This window comes from Stegostoma tigrinum, chromosome 7, assembly GCF_030684315.1.
Source record: "Stegostoma tigrinum isolate sSteTig4 chromosome 7, sSteTig4.hap1, whole genome shotgun sequence".
Taxonomy (NCBI): Eukaryota; Metazoa; Chordata; class Chondrichthyes; order Orectolobiformes; family Stegostomatidae; genus Stegostoma; species Stegostoma tigrinum.
This window is the reverse complement of record NC_081360.1, coordinates 8,933,682-8,953,734: the sequence shown is the minus strand read 5'-3', so window position 1 is coordinate 8,953,734 and position 20,053 is coordinate 8,933,682. Positions and strand designations below refer to the sequence as shown.

At 41.7% G+C, this 20,053-nt stretch overlaps 1 protein-coding gene across 6 annotated transcripts in view; it reads left to right on the top strand.

Moving 5' to 3' along the window:
• The window catches only part of LOC125454104 (receptor tyrosine-protein kinase erbB-4-like), an 873,837-nt gene that overhangs the window by 830,548 nt on the left and 23,236 nt on the right, over positions 1-20,053 (top strand). The window contains exons 26-28 of one of the 6 annotated variants that reach the window (XM_048534468.2): positions 1,490-1,579; positions 3,296-3,343; positions 11,780-11,860. The exons of 1 other annotated variant lie outside the window; for it this stretch is intronic. In XM_048534468.2, coding sequence (XP_048390425.1) covers positions 1,490-1,579; positions 3,296-3,343; positions 11,780-11,860 — 219 coding nt within the window. The remainder of the gene's footprint in view (positions 1-1,489; positions 1,580-3,295; positions 3,344-11,779; positions 11,861-20,053) is intronic. 4 more of the 6 variants (XM_048534469.2, XM_059647035.1, XM_048534470.2 and 1 more) reach the window with 4 other exon arrangements.

Genomic DNA, 20,053 nt, shown 5'->3' with positions numbered 1-20,053 from the left:
AGTGATGGTGAGCTGTCTTCTGGAACTACTACAGTCTGTGCAGTGTAAGTATACTTTCACTTTCAGCTTGATATAATTGAGTGGCTTGCTAGGCCATTTCAGAAGACTGTTAAGAGGCAACTATTATTGCTGTGGTTGTGGAGTTACATGCAGGCCAGATGAGATAAGGCTTGCAGATTTCTTTCCTAATGGACATTAGTGAAGCAGAGAGGTTGCTTGACAACCTGGCACTTAAGTGGTCCCTGTTGCGAAAACTAACTTTTTAATTCCAGTTTTATGCATTGATTCAATTTAAATTTCCCCATTTGCAATTGTAAGATTGGAATCCAAACATCAACCTGGGCCTCTAGATTATTAGCCTAGTAATATTACCACTGTGATACATTCTTCAGGGTGGTGCTAACATGTCAGTCTGGATTGTAGGTTTAAGAGTCTGAACTGAGACTTGGATTCCTAACTTGCTGAATGAGAAGGGAAAACTGGTATCTTGGATTGATTATTGAGACCCCATTGTGAAGAAATATAAGAATGGTGAAGACCCCAATGATGGAATGATTGACATTTGCTGCATTGGGCTACAAAGGTGCAGTGTAGATTAGCAAACACAGGGTTTAAGAGCAGTGAGATAGGATACAATCAGTAGTTGAACAAGTTAGAACTTAGGGTGGGTTATGGATAGAAATTCAGCAAGGGAGGTATTGGAAAAATGGAGTGTCAAGTGAGGAGAACATGCATTAGTGTTCAAACATTATCAGTCCACCAGAATCCTATAAACTACTAAGTTTTAATAATATTCCATATCCTATCTATCTACATTATTCAATTCCATGTTAGTCTCTGTTTCAGTGGTGTAATGCTAGTTCATATTTTTATCCAAATCATTCCAGTCCTCACTATACTAATTAATATTATTACTCCTACCATTCAAGTATACTAGTACACAAAGAGAACAGTAAGCTGTCCTGAACTCAACTCATTGCAGTCATGATCAACAGACAGTAAAGAATCAGTGTAGAATCACAGAATTGTTCACAGGACAAAAGGAAATCATTCAGCTTATCATCTGTGTCAGCTGTGTCTTGGAACTACTTTTACTGTCCTGCTCCATGTCTGTCCCCCACAGCCCTGCAGACTCTTTCTGTTGGGATAATTGTGCATTTCTGAAGGGAAGTGGACAATTAAACTTGCTGTATTGGACCCTCATATCACAATGTCTAGAACATTCTATCTCTGGAATCCTGACCTACCTTTTTCCTATGATATGTTAGTTAATGCTGAGTAGTAATATTCTCTCCTCTAACCCAGCAAGTTGAGAATTTAAATCTCAGTGTACTCCCAGGCAATACATTCCAGATTTTAACTTGTTGTTCTGTATAAGGGCTTTTACTAGTATGATATCAGATCTAGTTCTTTTGCCAGCTGTCTTAAATTGGTGTTCTTTGGCTCTCAACCCTTCCGTCATTGAGAACAATTTCTCCCTTTCCACCAGATTTCTCATGATGTTGAAAGCCTCGATCAAATCTCCTCTCAACCTACTCTTTCCCAAAGTGAACAGCCCCAGCTTCTCCAGTCTAGCCACGTAAGGATGAGGATTTCCCAAATCATATTATTATGCATTACCTAGAGGATAAGATGCATAAGCAGTTAAAGCACTTTAAGCTTTTGTTCATAAAGCATATTGGGTTCATCATTGCAAAATCATCAGAGCTGTGCTATATTTTAGAGGTGGCATTAGAACCAGGACTGTACTAGATTTGGAATCTCACCAGATACAGTGTCTCTCCATTAATTTGCTATTTGCTGTCGGGATATCCACTCAAAAGATGGTCGAGCAGCATGCAACTCACCTTTGGCTTCTTGTGAAGCAGGTAGCACAATGATGGCTACACCACTAGTTCACTGAACTTCCTTCAGTAACTAGTGAAAGACTGAAGTAAAAGGCGAGAAGAAGTTCCGTATCTGTAATAATTTAGATCATTTGAAATTTTAAAATCATTGAAAAGATTCCTGCTGTGCACATCAACTAAATATCCCAAAGGTGGTCCTCAGCGTAGCAAGTTCATCCAGTGAGCAACAGACTGTTGGATCTCATGCCTGACTTGAGTTGAGTTAACTGATCTCATTCAGAGGAACTGGAGGTTATTAAATTGTTTACAACACAAAACATTTCAACCAGCATTCCCTGATCACTATTCAACCAGCCCCACACCAATAGAAATGTAGATCTTAACTCAGCTATGAAAATCCAATGGTTCAAATACCCCTTGATCACTGGAGTGGCTCACATGCCCAGCAGTATTCATGGATAAAGAGGTGGAAAGTGAGACATTAGAACAAAAAGTGATCATTTATGATGGCAAAACATTTGCACGAATGAGCAAAGCAGTGCATTAATGAGTGCCACAAGCCATGGGACCCTGATAGTGAATGTGGTTGAGAGCAAACTCATTTTGCACTTGACCATAAACTGTAATGATTAATGCAATTGCTACATGAAAGAGGAACTGCCCCAAAATCTGAGGGTTGAAAGTAATAGATGGTGCATCGCTGGCTCAAATAGATTGGAAATGTCCCAGGATCAATGCTTGAATCTCTTTCAAATCTACTCATTTCATTTGAGTGTATTTGAAAGCAATACAACTGATGTATATGTATGTGCCGATTTGTATGTACATGAACATTCATGACGGTGTGTTGTGTTGTGTTGTGTGCACATGTATGGCACATGCATACACAAGTTTTAGCGTATCCATGTTAATGGCTACAATATATCTGGCATGTGTGAGTACATGCATGGGTTTATATGTTTCCTTGTGTGAGTCTGCATGACTGTATTGATGTCTGTGCATGTTGGAAGCTGACAGCATTTAATTTAGGTGTAGTTGCCTTCTCACTGACTGCATTCAAACCTGAAGGTTGGCCAGTGATGAAGAGAAGTGGGGTTTTGTTGTTTGTCATGGAACCATACTACAGCAGCAGAGAAAGGATGGAGAGAGAAATTTTCGAAAAATTTCACTGAGAAATTGGTTCACCGTCACTTATTAGTTGAACATGAGAACTGGTGAACCTGAGTCTGAGCACATAAAATGGGTATTGACAGCAGTCTACTGCTGAGCAATGAAGTTTCTGTAACTGAAAGATCATGTTGTCCATTTCATTAACTTAGTGCATGAAATTTCATAACCTTTGTTCCATTTTGCAGATTCATTTGCATTTTTCTTTCTTTAATGTTCATTGCATCCGTTTGCCATTCATGTAGCCACTCATGTAATCATCATTCCATTCTTCCCACCAGAGCCAAACAGGACACAGCCCTCCTCCTGCCTACACACCTATGTCAGGAGTAAGTATTGAACATCCTGTACCAGATAAACTCAACTCAATAAGAGATGTTCATCGAAACCATTCAGAATCAGTAAGAGTTGCTCTTTCTTTATTACTTGGAGAAATTAACAGATGAGTCCACTTCTACATAGTGACATACCAAACCGGAGGCAAAAACAGTTTTATTAAAAAAAAATCATTCTTGGAAAATGAACATGCTGGTCCTACTAGACCTTCAATTTGAAATATGCAAGATGCTTCAGGCCAGTATGTCTCACCAAGAATTTTACTGGCTTTTCCTTCTGGGAGGTGGGCTGTCCCTCATGTTGAGATCGTCTTCATGCCTGTAGACTTATCATGTAAGGAGCTTAGTGGAAACAAAGCAAATTACAATGAGGCAAGAACGATCCAAGCAGTAGCTCAAGCTTTGTCATGTCACAGAGGTACAGACAGCTAGTGCAAAGATATGCGCAAAGAGGACCTAGCCTCCTGCTCCAACACTGAAATGGTGTTGGGCACAGGGGCAGGGCTGAAGGAGAAGGAAGTAGATGTGGAACTGGAACAGAATCTATAAAGTTATTGAATAATGAAGAAAAATCCAATTTGAGCCTCACAATTATATCAGACTGGTTGGGTTTATATCATCCATTTTCATGATAATGCATTTTCACTTCATTTAGTCCCAAAAATAAATGAATTGAAAATAACTTGTTAGCTGAAACTTTCCTTCTCAGACCATTGTTTCTTTATTTGCATGCATAACCTTTTGGAAGAATGAAATATAGACAGTATATTGATGTCAGCAGGAGTGAACGATACTGTATGTGCTGGATAATATTATACAGCAGACTGCGACATGGCACAGAGTAGTAAAGCATCGTGCAACACAAGACATTAGTGAAATGTTGTCCAACAGTGAGTTTTAGTGTTGGGCAATACAGTGCAGTGCAATATATGTAACGCACATTGTATCTCTTCTGTTGGTGTTGAATGGGACATGTTTTTTGGGGTTGGGGGCGGGGTGGAATAGTAGGTGTCTTTACTAAGCACCCAACAAGTGCAGATCCTGCCACATGTTGATTATCAATCTTCAAAAATGCTGCAGCACAACAGCCTCCCCATGTTAAAAGAGATCTGCCCTCCATGGCAAGCAGCTTCCTGACTTAAAGGGATGACCAGTAGACTTATTATATCACACCGGTGCTATGTCTACTGAGACATGAAGTGCGTTGTTTGACATTTTCAGTCTATTTCTGGAATCAACATGCCTCATTACAAAGAATACAGACTTCACAAAAACAAGAAAATTCCTGCTGTTACATTAAAGAATGATAAAAACTAAATGGCATCATAATTTCCTTTTAGAGTTGTTGATCTTGTGCAATCCTTCCCCTGCTCCTCTTTGCAACTATGGAAGGACACATTTGATAAAAGAGCTTTGATAATATAGACAGGATATTTAAAAGAGAAGTCTGTCATTTTCACATGGCCACATGTTTGAAGAACAAGTTCAGAACACAGTTTGAAAAGAAGCAGAAGAGATCCTTGACTTTATAAACAGCAACAAAGGGTGGAATCTTATAGGGCTCTGAGCGACATAGGCTTTGGGGAGGATATGTGCTAGAAATGGGTAGAAAATCTAGCAAAGCCAGTCTCAACATTGGGAGCCGCTTGCTCCATTATTTCTGCTTTGCATGAGCAATATAATAAGTTACCAATTAGGAGGGACTGAGTTCACTAAAGCCTAACTGACCTACCAGGGTGACACAGTAGAATAAGGAAGTATACTGCCCAGAGCTGCAAAGGTAGGAGCAGTAGCACAGTTGCCCAATCCCATAAAAAGGTTATTGGGAATGAAAATTCAGCCCTAGCTTCAGTACAGCAGCTGCACTGCTGTCAGACTAGCTACAGAAAATTACGGTAGTATGAACTGAATAATGCCACACTGTTTTCAGAAAGCTGAATGCTATTTCAACTACTGAGGCTGTACGTCCAGTTCCAAAATTTAAACAAACATTTAAAGTACCCATCAATGCAAATAATATCAGGATAAGGACTGCTGTCCTGATGAGTCCAGAATATAGAGCTCAATCTGGTACTTATAAAATAAAGTCGAACATCAGAGGTGGCACTGCAAAATAGAGAAGTATTGCTGGCTGCAAAACATTTTGAGATTAATGTCATAAATGGGCATAGAGAGATGACAGTCTGTACTGACCGCAACCCATAAAGTTTTGTGGCAAAGTTTAAGATCCAGAACGCCAGGCTGCTGTCTTGGTGCTTATTCCTTCAACCATACCTCCTAAAAATCATCCACATTCTCAGGATATGAAAAGTAATTACCCGGAACCTAAAAGAGATCCAGTTAGAATTGAAAGATAATATTGACCAAGGTTAAGAGAATTTATGTGTGTGAGAGAGTGTGCTGTTGTTTTATATATTCAGCTCTTTTTCACTCACTGCAACGAAATAAGAATGGACCTGATTTCATTCATCTGACAGAGCATTGTATTACAACAACAGGTCAGAACCCAAAATATTGCAGGCACTTTTAGCCTGCAAGTCCAAAATGTATTTTTAAAATGGAATCGCTACCGAGACAAAACAATTGCAAGTATAAAAAATTCTGCATAGACAAATGAGATGCAATAACTGCAGATAAGGAAGAAACTTAAAATAGACTGGACTGTGATTGAAAGTTATAGGGGCAACATGCTCCTGCCGAACAGCAAACTGCCTTTTGGATTATGTCTCAAACTGCTCACAGGCTTTGTGTTTTCCCCTTTGAAGAACCACAAGGTCAGGGGATTAAAAAGTCAGTTTCACTCTGCTGGTGTGGAATAGTAAGACTGAATGTGTATCAACCAGAGTTTGAACATTAACATGCTGTGAAAGTTGTAGTTGAGCTGTCTCCTTGTTGCCCCTCTATTGCAAATAAAGGTTTTCTCTCACTCTGGTGCTGTAAACATTTTTTTTTCCATTAAAAAAAAAGGAAATCAGAACAAGGGAACTTCAATCAACCTACAAAACAAAGAATTTCAAAAATTTCAACTACCTCAATATCTCAGTATGACTGGTAACCTTAACTAAACCTTTAACCATCCACTGTTCCTGAGTTCAGACTGATCATAATGTTTTTAAGATTCTAATCGTTTTGGCCTCTATAATTTTGAGTCTGTGCTGTCCGCTTAAGGATCTCATTGTACTAATACTGCTTTCAATCTATGTTGAGGTTGATTTCTGATCAGATGGCAGGGAGGAAATCCCTCATTCAAATGTACTCATGTAGCCTTTCTAGCCCAGACCTAATTAGTGCAAAGTTGGGAAGGCAGTGGTGTCCACACCCTTGCCTCAGGAGGGCATTGAATTCTGCCCAGTGTGACTGATAACTTGGGAGCTCTTAAGTAGGTTGTGCTTGTATTATTTATCACGTGAAATAATTAACTAATTCACCTACTAACCTCATCTCGCCCCCTTTATCTGTCCGTCTTCCCCGGACTGACCTATCCCCTCTCTACCTCCCCACCTACACTCACCTCTACTGGCTTTAACTTGTCTATCTCCTCTCTGCCTATCTTCTCCTCTATCCATCTTTGATCCGCCTCTCTCCCTATTTATTTCAGAAACCACTCCCCCTCCCCCTTTTCTGATGAAGGGTCTAGGCCCAAAACGTCAGCTTCTGTGCTTCTAAGATGTTGCTTGGCCTGCTGTGTTCATCCAGCTCCACACTTTGTTATCTCAAATTCTCCAGCATCTGCAGTCCCCATTATCTCTGAATTAATTCATGAAAACTTGATTAAGTTGGCTCATTTTAAAACCTGAGTAACATTTGGGTCTGGGAGAAGGGTTTCTGCAAGGGAAGAGAATGTTTTTAAGTTTAATTTATTGCAACCAACCAAAGAGGTGGAGAATGAAGAAGAAGAGGCGGTTTGCCTCTCCTCACCCACAAGTTTGACAGTTTTGGGTATCCATCTTGAACAGTCATGAATTGGGGAACCTCGCCTGGGATCTGATTGTAACAGAGATGCCAGTGTGTCCAAGGATTTCAAGGCAGGGAGATGGTGCCCACAATAACACCACCACCTATCGATATGGTGCATTTGGACATGGACTACTTCAGTACCTGATGAGTCAGGAATGGTGATGAACATTGCGCAAGCATCAGTAAACATCCCCCACTGCTGACTTTACAACGGAGGAATCGTCATTGATGAAGCAACTGAAGATGCATGGGCCTAGGTCACTAAGGAGCTGCTGCAGAGATGTCCTGGAGCTGAAATGGCTAACCTCGAGCAACCACAACCATCTCGCTTTGTATGCAGAAAGACTCCAACCACCGGAGGCTTTCCATCTGATTCCCATTACCTCTACTTTTCCGAGGCCTCCTCAATGCCATATTCATTCAGATATGGCCCAGATGTCAAAGGCAGTCATTCTCATTTCACCTCTGGTTCGCAGATCAGAGTGGTCAAAGTTGTGTTTTTTGAGGGCATGTTTGATAATGGCAGGTATAAAAGGAAGAAGGACAACACCCAAAGAAAGATACTAGCTGACAATCTCAGCTACAGTGGGAGTCAAGGAGGGAAATTGAATGGTCAGCATTTTGGTGGGATTAGTGTCACATGAGCAGGAGGTGGATTTCATAGGCAAGAGGAAAGTGGAGAGGGCATTAAGGAGGTGGGATTAAAACAACTAAAAATATTTAAGTTCAGATCTACACCAGAAGATATCTTTTGAAGGACGTTTGCCCTGATGAGCTGAAGAAAACAGGTGCACGTAGGGTCTCAATATTTGGATCTCAATAAAGAACTCTGTCATATTGAGCTCAGGGCACCCACCACTGGTAGCTTATGGATGAAGTAGTCCATTGCCAATCCTCCTCCTTCTGCTGAGTCTAAGGTTGTGTCTAATTAGAAAGGATGGACCACTGTAGAGCCTTAACAAGAAGAGGGACTAATTTTACATCATAAGGTATAGTTTGTTGTATGATATCAATAGGTACAATTAACATGAATTAAGTCCATTACAACCATCAGGAGCCAGAGATGACAAATCTGACTCCTTCAGAACCTCATACAAGACTGCCTGATTTTCCAGCCAAAGACTGTACTACACCATCAAATTCAACTGACCTACTACAATTTCAGCACGAATTCCTTCATAAATATTGCCTTATAAAACAAAATCCGAGCACTTGTTGTCAAAGATGAGGCAAATGAAAAGGGTCCAAGCATATAATTTGAAGTAAAGAAATGATTATTTTATTATCCATTCATTGGACATGTGCATCTCTGGCTAGGCCTGTAAATATAAGGAGAGTAGATTTACTTCCCTGCAGGACGTTCTTGAACCAGATCTTTTTTTAATGACAATTAGCAGTGGTTCTCTGGTTGTGTTCAGACTGGCTCTTTATTAAACTCATATTTCATTATCTGCCATGGTAAGATTTGAATCCGTGTGCAGAACATTAACTGGGATTTGGGATTGCATTACTACTATGACACCATCACCCCATAGATACACCTGGACTTGGACTGTTTCTGAGGAGTTGCAAACGGCGTGGAACATTATGCAAGCATCAACAAACATCCCCATGTCTGGCCTTGTGATGGAGGGACAGTCATTGATAAAGCAGCTGAAGAAGGATGGGCCTTGGTCATTGAGGAGCTCCTGCAGAGATGTCCTGGAGCTGAGATTGTTGACCTCCATCAACCACAACCATCTTCCTTTGTATGCAGAAAGACTCCAGCCAGTGGTTTCCCTCTGATTCCCATTGCCTCTACTTTTTCTAGGGTTCCTTAACACCATACTAATTCAAATGCAGTCATTGTCACCTCTGGAATTCAGCTCTTTTGTCCATATTTGAACCAAGGCTGTAATGAGGTCAGGAGCTAAGTAGCCCTGGTGGATCCCAAACTGGGCATCACTGAGCAGGTTATTGATGAGCCGGTGCTGCATGATTGCATTGTTGATGACATCTTCCATTACTTTACTGATTGATAGTTGACTGATAGGGTGGTAATTGGCCGGGTTGGATTTCTTCTGCTTTTTGTGTACAGGACATACCTGGGCAATTTTCTATATTGTTGAGTAGATGTCAGTGTTGTAACTGTACAGGAAGAGCTTTGCTAAGGGAGTGATGAGTTTTGAAGCACAAGTCTGAACTACTACTGCCCGAATACTGTCATGGCCCATAGCTTTTGCAGTATTCAGTGCCTCCAACTGTTTCTTGATATCACCCGGAGCAAATTGAATTGGCTGAAGACTGGCACCTGTTACGTTGGAGACCGCTGAAGGAGGCCAAGATGAAATGTCCTCAGAGCATTCTGGCTGAAAATTACTATGACTGCTTCAGCCATATCTTTTGCATTGATGTGCTAGGCTCTTCCATCATTGAGAATGGAGATATTTGTGGAGCCAACCCTCCAGTGAGGTGTTTAATTGTCCAGCACCATTCATGACTGGAATAGCAGGATTTTAGAACTTGGATCTGATCCATAGGGTATGCAGTCACTTAGCTTTGTCTAACATATGCTGCTTAGACTATTTGATAGCTTCGCAATGTTGCCACCTCATTGTTAGGTATGCCTGACACTACTCCTGGCATGCTGTCCTGCACACTTCATTGAACCAGAGTTGATTTTCTAGTTTGATGGCAATGGTAGCATATCATCATTTGGGGAGCTGGTCACGGACTGTTCTAGGTGGTGGTGGGGGGTGCGGTGTGGTGGGTGGGGTGGGGTGGGAGGGGCTGCTCATCAAAGATGGTCAAAGATGTGTTTGAGGATGTAAGGATCTTATGAAGCTTGTCACTGTCGGACCAGGGCTGCCCACTGTAGCCAAGGCTCATGACACCATTGCACAGCCCCCCGACCTGATGCAGAGTGCAGATACAGTGATGCTGCTTATGCTTTGACCAGGGCTACGGTGGATTAGGCGATGTGGCTGAAACAGATGCAGTTTCACTGCTTGGTCTGGTCTGTGAGGGCTTTCCAGTACACCAGTTCATCACCCTGGTGGCTATATTCTGCATAATTAGAGAAGACAGTGGGGTGGCGTGATGGATGCTGAGGAGCCATGGGAACAGGAGCAGACGTTCAAGTATAAGGACATTGAAGTGGATGAAGCTGTCTTTCTGCATGGCAGGACGCAGTGCTACAAGCCAGACAGAACCTGATTGACAGCGGGTTCCAGGTGAAGAGAACTGAAGGCAGCAGATAATCATGGTCATGATGCCAGTCTTTGGTATGCGCTGTGAGGGTGATCTGCATCCTCAACTGGTTTTGCATTTATTCATTTTTGCTGGCTTTGAACAAAAGATAGAGTGAACGCTGGGGCTGAGAAATGGTAACTTAGAGAGGGATGTAGTGAAGGACATGTTGAACTGTGAAGCCTGGTGATTAACCAGTGATGGGTGAGAGAATCACGTTGTTTGTGTAAGGAAGTATCAGCCATGCCGATGATGTAACATGAGCCGCCATTCTCATGCGGATGTCCCTCCTCCCAGTACTCAGCTCCCTCTCCACCTGTGACCCCTACCTCCCTAAAGCCGTATGCCTTCTTCTGGCTCTGAGTACATTTGAATGAGGGATTTCCTCCCTGCCATCTGATCAGAAATCAACCTCAACATGGATTGAAACTAGTGTTGGTACAATGAGATCCTTAAGTGGACAAAGGTTTCAATGGGTGTTTTGAATGGGAAGCCATCCACAAGCCTTCCTAGACCAGACCTAATTAGTGCAAAGTTGGGAAGGCATTGGTGTCCACACCCACCTGATTAAATGATCCCTTGCCTCAGGAGGGCTTGGAATTCTGCCCAGTGTGACTGATAACTTGGGAACTCTTAACATTTTAAGCAGGATACTATCCACACCACCGATGTGTGGGACAATGAACTGTTGAACCCCAAGACTGTGGAGCGACTGGACAGTTAGATCACAAGACAATGGGATGATTGGTGATAGGCTGGACAGTGAAGTAATTGAACTTTGAGGTGACTGGACTGAGGAGTAATAGGTAATTGCATAGTTGAATAATTAGACAATTGAATATCTGGAGAGTCTGAGCAATAGATGAACAGGACAGTGAAGTAAAGGCATTGTTATTTTAACAAAGTAATTGCAATCTAATGTCCTCATTAACTGGACAACTTAAACATATTCTAGAACATTAATAATATAGGCCAAGAGGCTGCTGAGCAAATTATGTGTATTCACTTTCGGTTTCATTTCTGCATACCATGTTCGCATTCTAAGCTCTTTTTACCATCTCAGTGAGTGAAAGAGACAGGGTTGCAGTAGCTTCTATTAAATAATTATCATAATTGGGTTCAGCTCAGAGAGGGCTGGTTTACTTTGTGTTCTGAAGGTGTACTACCTAATGTTAAGATTAATGTCAATTTCTTCACTTTACCTTTGGTGATGATTTTCAAAGAACCCTCTGTTTAAATTGACAGTATCCCCATGTTGCGTTAGTCCACTGCTCCAATTCCACCTGTGCCTTTCATTCCAAAGATGTGCTCACAGAATCACCAAAGGTAAAAATAAAACTTTCAAAAAAGATGAAACATGTTGAAATATTTAGAGATCAGAAATATTGAGCAATTGATTGTTTCTAATGTTTAGGACTTTCAGAGGATATGAGTGATGTTCCAGTCTCTCTGTTCTTGTTTTGGTGTTGCTATGATTATTGTAGAGACTCTTGGAGGGGCGTATCAGTGACAAACCTCAAAAGATGGGGAGTAATAAAGACATATGAACACAATAGGACACTTCTGACTCGACAACATCTTAACAAGAACTGTCCCAGTCTTCCCTTGTTCTTAGTTCAACAAACCCAAGTTCTTAAACTCAAGCTGAAATATCTGGTGACAGTTATCAGAAAGCAACAGCAATTGGAACAACTTGAATCCCAAGGTGTCAAGCCACATGGTTACAAAATGTGATCAAAAACTCAGCAAGACTTCCAAAAGTTTCTTAAAGGGGGAGAGAAGGAGAGAAGCTGAAAGGTCTGGCATTTAGAGTCAACCTAGTTGAAGGCAAGGCTGTCAATGATTGGAGGGGAAGTGAAGCCACATGCCAAGGGGATACATGAGAGGTTAGACTTGGAAGAATATAGCGTTCTAAGTTTATGTCACTCATGTCGCAAAAGGATGACGTGACTAGTGTAGATCCTTGTAATTGAGAAGCAGCGAAAGTGGGAGACGATAAACTGTCTATTTGAGTCAGCTTACCGACTTTAAAAAAAAACCCTGAAAATATAGACAACCAGTGCTTTCAGTGTAAGGTCAATTCAGAGCTTCAGAAGATGATTAGGGAAAAGATACCACACAGAGACAGGATTCCAGTGATGTCACAGAATTCAGGATTTAAAAACATTAGTTAATTCAAAGGCAAAGTGTTCCTAAGTTGATCCCAAGTTGACCAGGGATAGGCGAATACAGAGAGTGCACTACCAAAGAAGCTCACTTCTCCACTCTGTGTTATGCCTGGCCTGAGTTGTTTCAGTTTGATCATTGGTAAAGTACTTGGCATGAAGGGGAGTTGTCAGTTATGCCATATGGCATTCAAAATTTGCAGATAACACTAAAATAGGTGTTTTAGTAAGAAAGCAAGATACAATGAAGATTAGCCATATTGGTCAGATTTATCATCTAAATGGAGAGAAACTTCCGAGTGTTTCAACGCACAGGGGACTGTGTATCCTCCAGCTGAATTGTTGAAAACCAGTATGCAGCTACAGTTGGTAATGAAGGCAAATGGAAGTCTGGTATTTATTGCTAAAAGCATAGAATGTAAGAGTGGGAAAATGTTGTTGCAACTGTACAAGGCATTGGTCAGACCACATATGAAGTGCTGTGCATAGTTTTGGTCCCACGACTGGAGGGAGGATGTAGTTGCATTAGAGGCAGTTCAGAGAAAGATCACTAGATTAAATCCAGAGATGAGTTTGTTTTATGAGGAGATATTTTGCAGTTTAGTCCTATACTTTCTTGCAATTAGAAAAAATATAATTGAGGTATATAAGATGTTAAAGGGGATTGACAAAGCAGACAGTAGGTGTGGCCCCCACATGGGATAATCTAGAACAAGAGATCATCGTTTTAGGATAACAAGTGGGAGATTTAAAACAGAGATGACGAGAAAATACTTCTGTCGTGTATCTGTGGAATTCACTACACCAGGGTGCAGCAGATGCTGGGACAGTAAATACATTTGAGGAGGAGATAGACAGACTTTAATTAGCACGAGGTTGAGGAGTTACGAGATCTGGCAGGAAAATGGAGTTGAGGCCAAGGTGAGATAAGATTTGATCATATTGAATAGTGGAGCAGGCTCAAGGGGCTGAATGGCCTACTGCTGTTCTTAGTTCTCAAGACCTTCTGTTAATGGCAAACTATTGCCACCACAGATTCTATTTTGAGGAGGGCCAAACAATGCCATTCCTCCCTGCTGCTGAATGGTTCATGCATTCTGTACCGTGAGACCAGCCAGTGTAATAATGAAGAAGGGATGTGACAATAAACGACGATATTTGGATTATACAGCAGGAGAAGTATGTTCAGTTTGCTAATGGCAGGTTTGTTAGCTACCATATTTGTAGCATTTCAATGAGAAAGCACAGAGCAGCTGTCAAGATTGTTTTTATCCTCATTAGATGGAGTTCCAAAATTAACATTTTTAGATGTGTCAATAAATGATACTTACAAAAGTCTGAGTGAGTCATGGCTTCCCAGAGCAGGATGCCAAACAACTGTCCAAGCTGTTGGTTCAGGAAAAGAATATTCTGTGTTATTGATTCATGGGATGAGGGCATCGCTGACTAGGCAGCATTTATTGACCATCCTTAATTGCCCAGAGGGCAGTTAGGAATCAACCACTTTGCTATGGGTCTGGAGTCACATGTAGGCCAGATCAGGTAAGGATGGCAGTTTCCCTCCCTGAAGGACATTAATGAACCAGATGGGTTTTTCCAACAATTGACAATGGATTCACGGCCATCATTAGATTCTTAATTCCAGATATTTATTGAAATCAAATTCCGCCATCTGCTGTGGTGGGATTTGAACCCAGGTCCCCAGAACATTACACACAGAACATTTTCCCCAGAACATTATTTGGGCCTCTGGATTAACAGTACAGTGATAATACCACTAGGCCATCACCTACCCTACAATATCACATCAGTCAATGTCAATCTGCCCTCCCCAGCAGTGACAACAGTCTGTGTAAGACGGGACAGCTAATGGAAGTGCACCTGAACCCTCAGTGAGGCGTGACGTGGTTACTGATGTATCCTGTACAGAACTTGGTGAAATGAAACTTCCATCACCTCAAGGGACTTTCTCTTGCAAGATTTACTATTAAGTGCTACAAATGTTTCACAGTGGCATGAGGTGTAGAAATAGACCAAATTCCTGAAACAGTACACAATGCTTAATACACTGTGCGGCCTCGTCAGAGCAATTTGTGCCTGCTATTCAAAGGGAATTGGAAAGCATTCTGTTTCTAAAGCACAACAGTAACTAGACTTCAAAGCACTTTATTGGCTGTAAAGAGCTTTGGACTGTCTTGATGTCATAAAATCATAGAATCCCCACTGTGTGGAAAACGGCCCTTCAGCCCAACATGTCCACACGGACCGACCGAAAACCATCCTACCCCAGACCCATCCCCCTACCCTTTCTCTGTAACCCTGCATTTTCCATGGCTAACACACCTAATCTACACACCCCTGAACACTACAGGCAATTTAGCATGGCCAATACACCTGCACATGTTTGGACTGTGGGCGTGAACTGGAGCACCTGCGAAACCCAATGCAGACACGGGGAGAATGTGCAAACTCCATGCAGACAGTTGCTCGAGGGTGGAATCAAATCCAGGCGCCTGTTACTGTGAGGCAGCAGTGATAATCAATGAGCCACCGTGCCGCTTCCCTGAAAGGTGCTCTAATTGCAGTAGGAATTTGTTTTTCTTTAAAAACAATTCCCAGGTTATGCTAACTTCCAACCAACTGAATCCCTTCTCAATCTTTCCTCCCTTCACTGTTTTCTCTGATGGCATTCATTCCTTCCTGGCACATGTTTTGGTGGGTACATGGCCCTGGTGGAAACCTGAGTCCTACTGATGAGTGGCATATTGCTGTATTGTAGGGGTGGGGGCAGATGAGGGAGAACTGGATCAGGGTTCATGCAATGCCAAATCTTTCACTCCATGTGACTGCATTGGCTGACTGACAGTTCGAAAACAAATGTGTCAAGAGGCCAAATGCATCAATTCTTGCTGCTGCCACAGGAGCTCACCCACAAGCTGCTCACCACAGCCATGATTCTCATCTCTGTATCAACATGAAAAAGACTTTCTTTACTGACCTGAGCACAGTGTACAGTCTGACACTCCTGTGCAGGACCAAGAAGGTGCTACACTATCAGGTGTGTGCCGCCTTTTGGATGAGTTGGTAAACCATGTTCTTATTCACCACCTTAGTTGGACTTTAAAAATCCTGGGGCATATTTGGAAGAAGGGCAGGGACGTTAAGCTGGCTAATACTTATCCCTTAAGCATTCTCATGAAAATACATCATCTCATTATCCCATCGTGTGCAGGATGTTACTGAACATGAACTGTCTGCCGAGTTCCCTGAATTAGACCAGTGACTACACTTTAACAAAGTACTTAATTGGCTATAAATTGTTTTGGGTCATCCTGGGGATTTGAAATGTTCTCAATTAAATGCAACATGCTGAGAGGATGCTTCCCCTTGTCAGGGAATCTGGAACTAGGGGAGATAGTAAGAACTGCCAACACTGATTTCAGAGATAACAGTGTGGAGCTGGAGGAACACAGAAGGCCATGCAGCATCACAGGAGCAGGAAAACTGACATATCGGGTCGGGACCCTTCTCAGACTTTCTGATGGCTCCCTGGCCTACTGTGTTCCTCCAGCTCCACACTGTGATATATCTAGAACTAATGGAAATTGTTTACAAATTAGGGATCTCTCATTTAAGGTGGTGATGTGAAGCAATCATTTGTCTCAGCAGAGATAGCAGGAACTGCAGATGCTGGAGAATCTGAGATACCAAGGAGTAGAGCTGGATGAACATAGCAGGCCAAGCAGCATCAGAGACGCAGGAAGGCTGACATTTCAGGCCGAGATCCTTCTTCAGAAATTGTCTTTTCTGAAGAAGGGTCTAAGCCCGACCCATCAGCCTTCCTGCTCAGCTGATGCTGCTTGGCCTGCTGTGTTCATTCAGCTCTATACCTATGTATCTCATTTGTCTAAACAGTTTTGTTTTCCCTCTGGAATTCTTTTGTGCAGGCATCTGTGGGAGCTGGCTCGCTGAACATGTTCAAGGCTGGGTTAGATTTTTGATCGACAAGGATTATTGGGGTGGAGGGACAGATAGGTAAGTGGTGTTAGGGATATACCCAGATCTTATCGGAACACAGAATCCTTAAAGTGTGGAAGCAGGCCATTCAGCCCACAAGTCCAGACCAAACAACCGAAGACCATCCCACCAAGACCCACTCCATCCCTGTAATCCTGCATTTCCCATGGAAAACCCACCCACTCACACATCCCTGGTCACTTGGGCAATCAAACATGGCCAATCCACCTCACCTGCACATCTTTGGACTGTGGGAGGAAACCGGAGCAGCCGGCGGAAAGCCACGCAGACACGGGGAGAATGTGCAAACTCCACACAGAGACTAGCCCGAGGATAGATTCGAACCTGAGTCCCTGGCACTGTGAGGCAATAGTGCTAATCAATAATCACGATACTGCCCTAATGATAGCAGAGTAGGCTTTCTCGAAGAGCTTTTCCTGGCCCTAATTTTTGTGACCTTATGTTCTTGTGAATGAGATTCTTTGCAGTTGGCAAATCCTTAGTAAGGCTAACTTAATTATTAGGTATTTGCACCACTTAAGCTCGGGGTGTTGTAGACTGAGGAGATCACTGGCTAATGGATAGAAACAGAAGTAATCTGTTCAGTTCCTCAAAATGATTCCATGGTTCAATAAGATTATACTGCTTTGAAACCTAGCTCCATATAGAATCATTGAATAGTTACAGCCCCGGAAGGAGGCTATTTGGTCTGTCAAGCTCATGCTAGTTCTCAACAAGAGAAGTTTACCAACCTGAATTCCCCAATCTTTCCCCATATCCCTGAAAGCATTTTCTCTTCAGGCACTTATTCAATTCCCTTACTTAAAGCTATGATTAAAGCTTCACCAGGCACCACCCTTCCATGTCAGTCACTCCAGAACGTAGTCAGAACTTTGTTATTGCTTCTTCTACTAATTAGTTCAATTCTGTAATGTTTAGGTCTTGACCTTTGCACCAGTAGGAACTAATTCTGTAACTATGAAGCCCAGACCTTACATAACGTTGAACAGCTCCATTGAATCTTGGAGGAGAACAACCCCAGCTTCTCTAGTCCAACCAAGTAACTGAAGAATGTATTCCTGGAAGCATTCTCAGAAATCATTTCTGAACCCTCTGGAAAGTCTTCCCATCCCTCCAAAGGGGCAGGGCTCGGAATCGGAGACACTAGTCCAGTATTGTACAAAGATTCATTATAACTTACTTGCTTTTGTACTCTATACCTCTAGCTATAAAGCTCAGGATCCCATTTCTTTTTAACCATTTTCTCAACTTGTTCTTCTGCCTTACATGCTTTGCGCACTGTGGGTGTTCTGTTCCTATGCCCCTTTTTGTATTCTCATGTTTTGGATTATATTATCGCTCCTCACTCCGAACAAAATCTAGCAGTTCTCATTTTACCTATGGCAGCATCTGGAGGAAAGGAGAAGTCAACATTTTGGGCCCTGAAGAAGGGTAATACCCAAAACATTGACTTCTCCTTTCCCCCAGATGCTGCCTGGCTTGCTGTGTTCTTCCAGCCTTCTGTTTGTCTACCTTGCGTTCTGGCATCTGCAGCTTTTATATCTCTAACCATATTTTATCTAAGTCTTGTTGAAGTCTATCACAAAACTCCTCACAGTTCACCGTACTTCAAAGTTTTGTGTCATTTACAAATATTAGATTGTGATTAATACACCAAAGTCATTAACGTATATTAAGAAATGCAGTGGTCTTCACACTGATACTTGGAGTGTTCCCCTCTGCACCATGTCCTTTAATGTCTTGTAACAAAAATCTTTCAGTCCCAAGTTTAAATTTAATAATTGATCTCATGTCACTTGCCATTAACAGAAAATAGTTCCAAACTTTTTCAGATTTTCATAACTTAATTCCTGAATGAAGTGGCTGTCTCTTATTTGTTATACAGCTATTCATATACAGCCTATTACAGCTATTCCAGAAAGTCCAGGGACTTCCCAACCAAACAGTCCATCTTGAACTACTTCATATGATTCCCCTAAAACGTTGAAAGTTTTGGTGAAATGACCCCTCCTAACCTTCTAGATTTCTGGGAACATGATTCTCATTTGTGAAATCGCTCCTCCTAATTTAAGCCTTGAAGGTAAAGTGTCATTGCAGCAGCACACTTAGATTGCACATTTTTCCAAAGTTATTATGACCATTCCCAGGTGATTATTTTTTTAATTCCTCAAATGTGGGCATTGCTGATTGGCTAGCATTTATTGCCAGTACCTAGTAGCCCTTGAGAAGGTGGTGACGTGCTGCTTTCTTGAACAGCTGCAATCCATGTGCTGTGGGTAGAACGATATTAACTCTAGGTGTGGGTTACGCCGGGCTTTATGCAGCTAAAGCATTACCTCTATCCCCTTGTATTTTAGTCCTCTTGATTGAAATTCTGGAATTCCATTTGCAGTTATGATTATTTTCTAGAAATGTTCATGTCATTTTTATGATCAATGCACCTGGAGCTCTGAGTCTCTTGGACCCCTGCTGTTTTACTGTTAATAAAGTACCTGTTCTGTCCTTTTTAGGTTGAAAGTGGGTTCTCACATATGTCTACATTGAAATTAATTTGACACAGTTTTACCCATCCACTTAACCTATCACTATCTCTGAGGAATGCTATGTTGCCATTTACACTGCTTTCTCTGTCACCTATCAACCAATTTGGATAAATGGCCCTCTATCCCATTATCCAAGTCATTCTTGATAAGTACAATGAATAGTTAAGGCACTGACACACATCCCCTAGTCACATCCTGTCGGTGAGGATGTCTGTACATTACTCTTACTCTGTGTCTCCTGACACTCAGTAATTTCCTAACCAGGTCAATAATTTGTCTTCAGCTTCAATTACATCTTTTATAAGTGACTTTGTCAAATACCCTCTGAAATTCCATGTGACTGACGGCCCATTGGATTGCAGACCGCTATCTCATCAAGCCTTTGATTCACGTTTAGGGTATTTGAAAGCTGTGCATATTTAAATCCTTAATTTGCAAACATACAATCAGATTTCAAGAAAAGGAGAATATTCAAAATACACACGTGACAAGAGCAATGAATGGCACTATATTAAAAGCCTAACACCCAAGTGAGCGTTTTGCTCTGACACACTTTACTGAAATGAAATACAGCAGATGAATCTCTTTTGAGTACAGAATATCCTTTGAAACTGGCACTTTTGCTAACCAATAAGTGATTTTTTCAATACACTTTTATTGTAAGAGCCACATTGTGCCCACTCACTCCTTTAGCCACATCTTCAAAAGCATCGGTAGAGTTTGTCAACCTTTACAAACCCGTACTGGCTGTTTATGAACAAGTGAAAATTTTC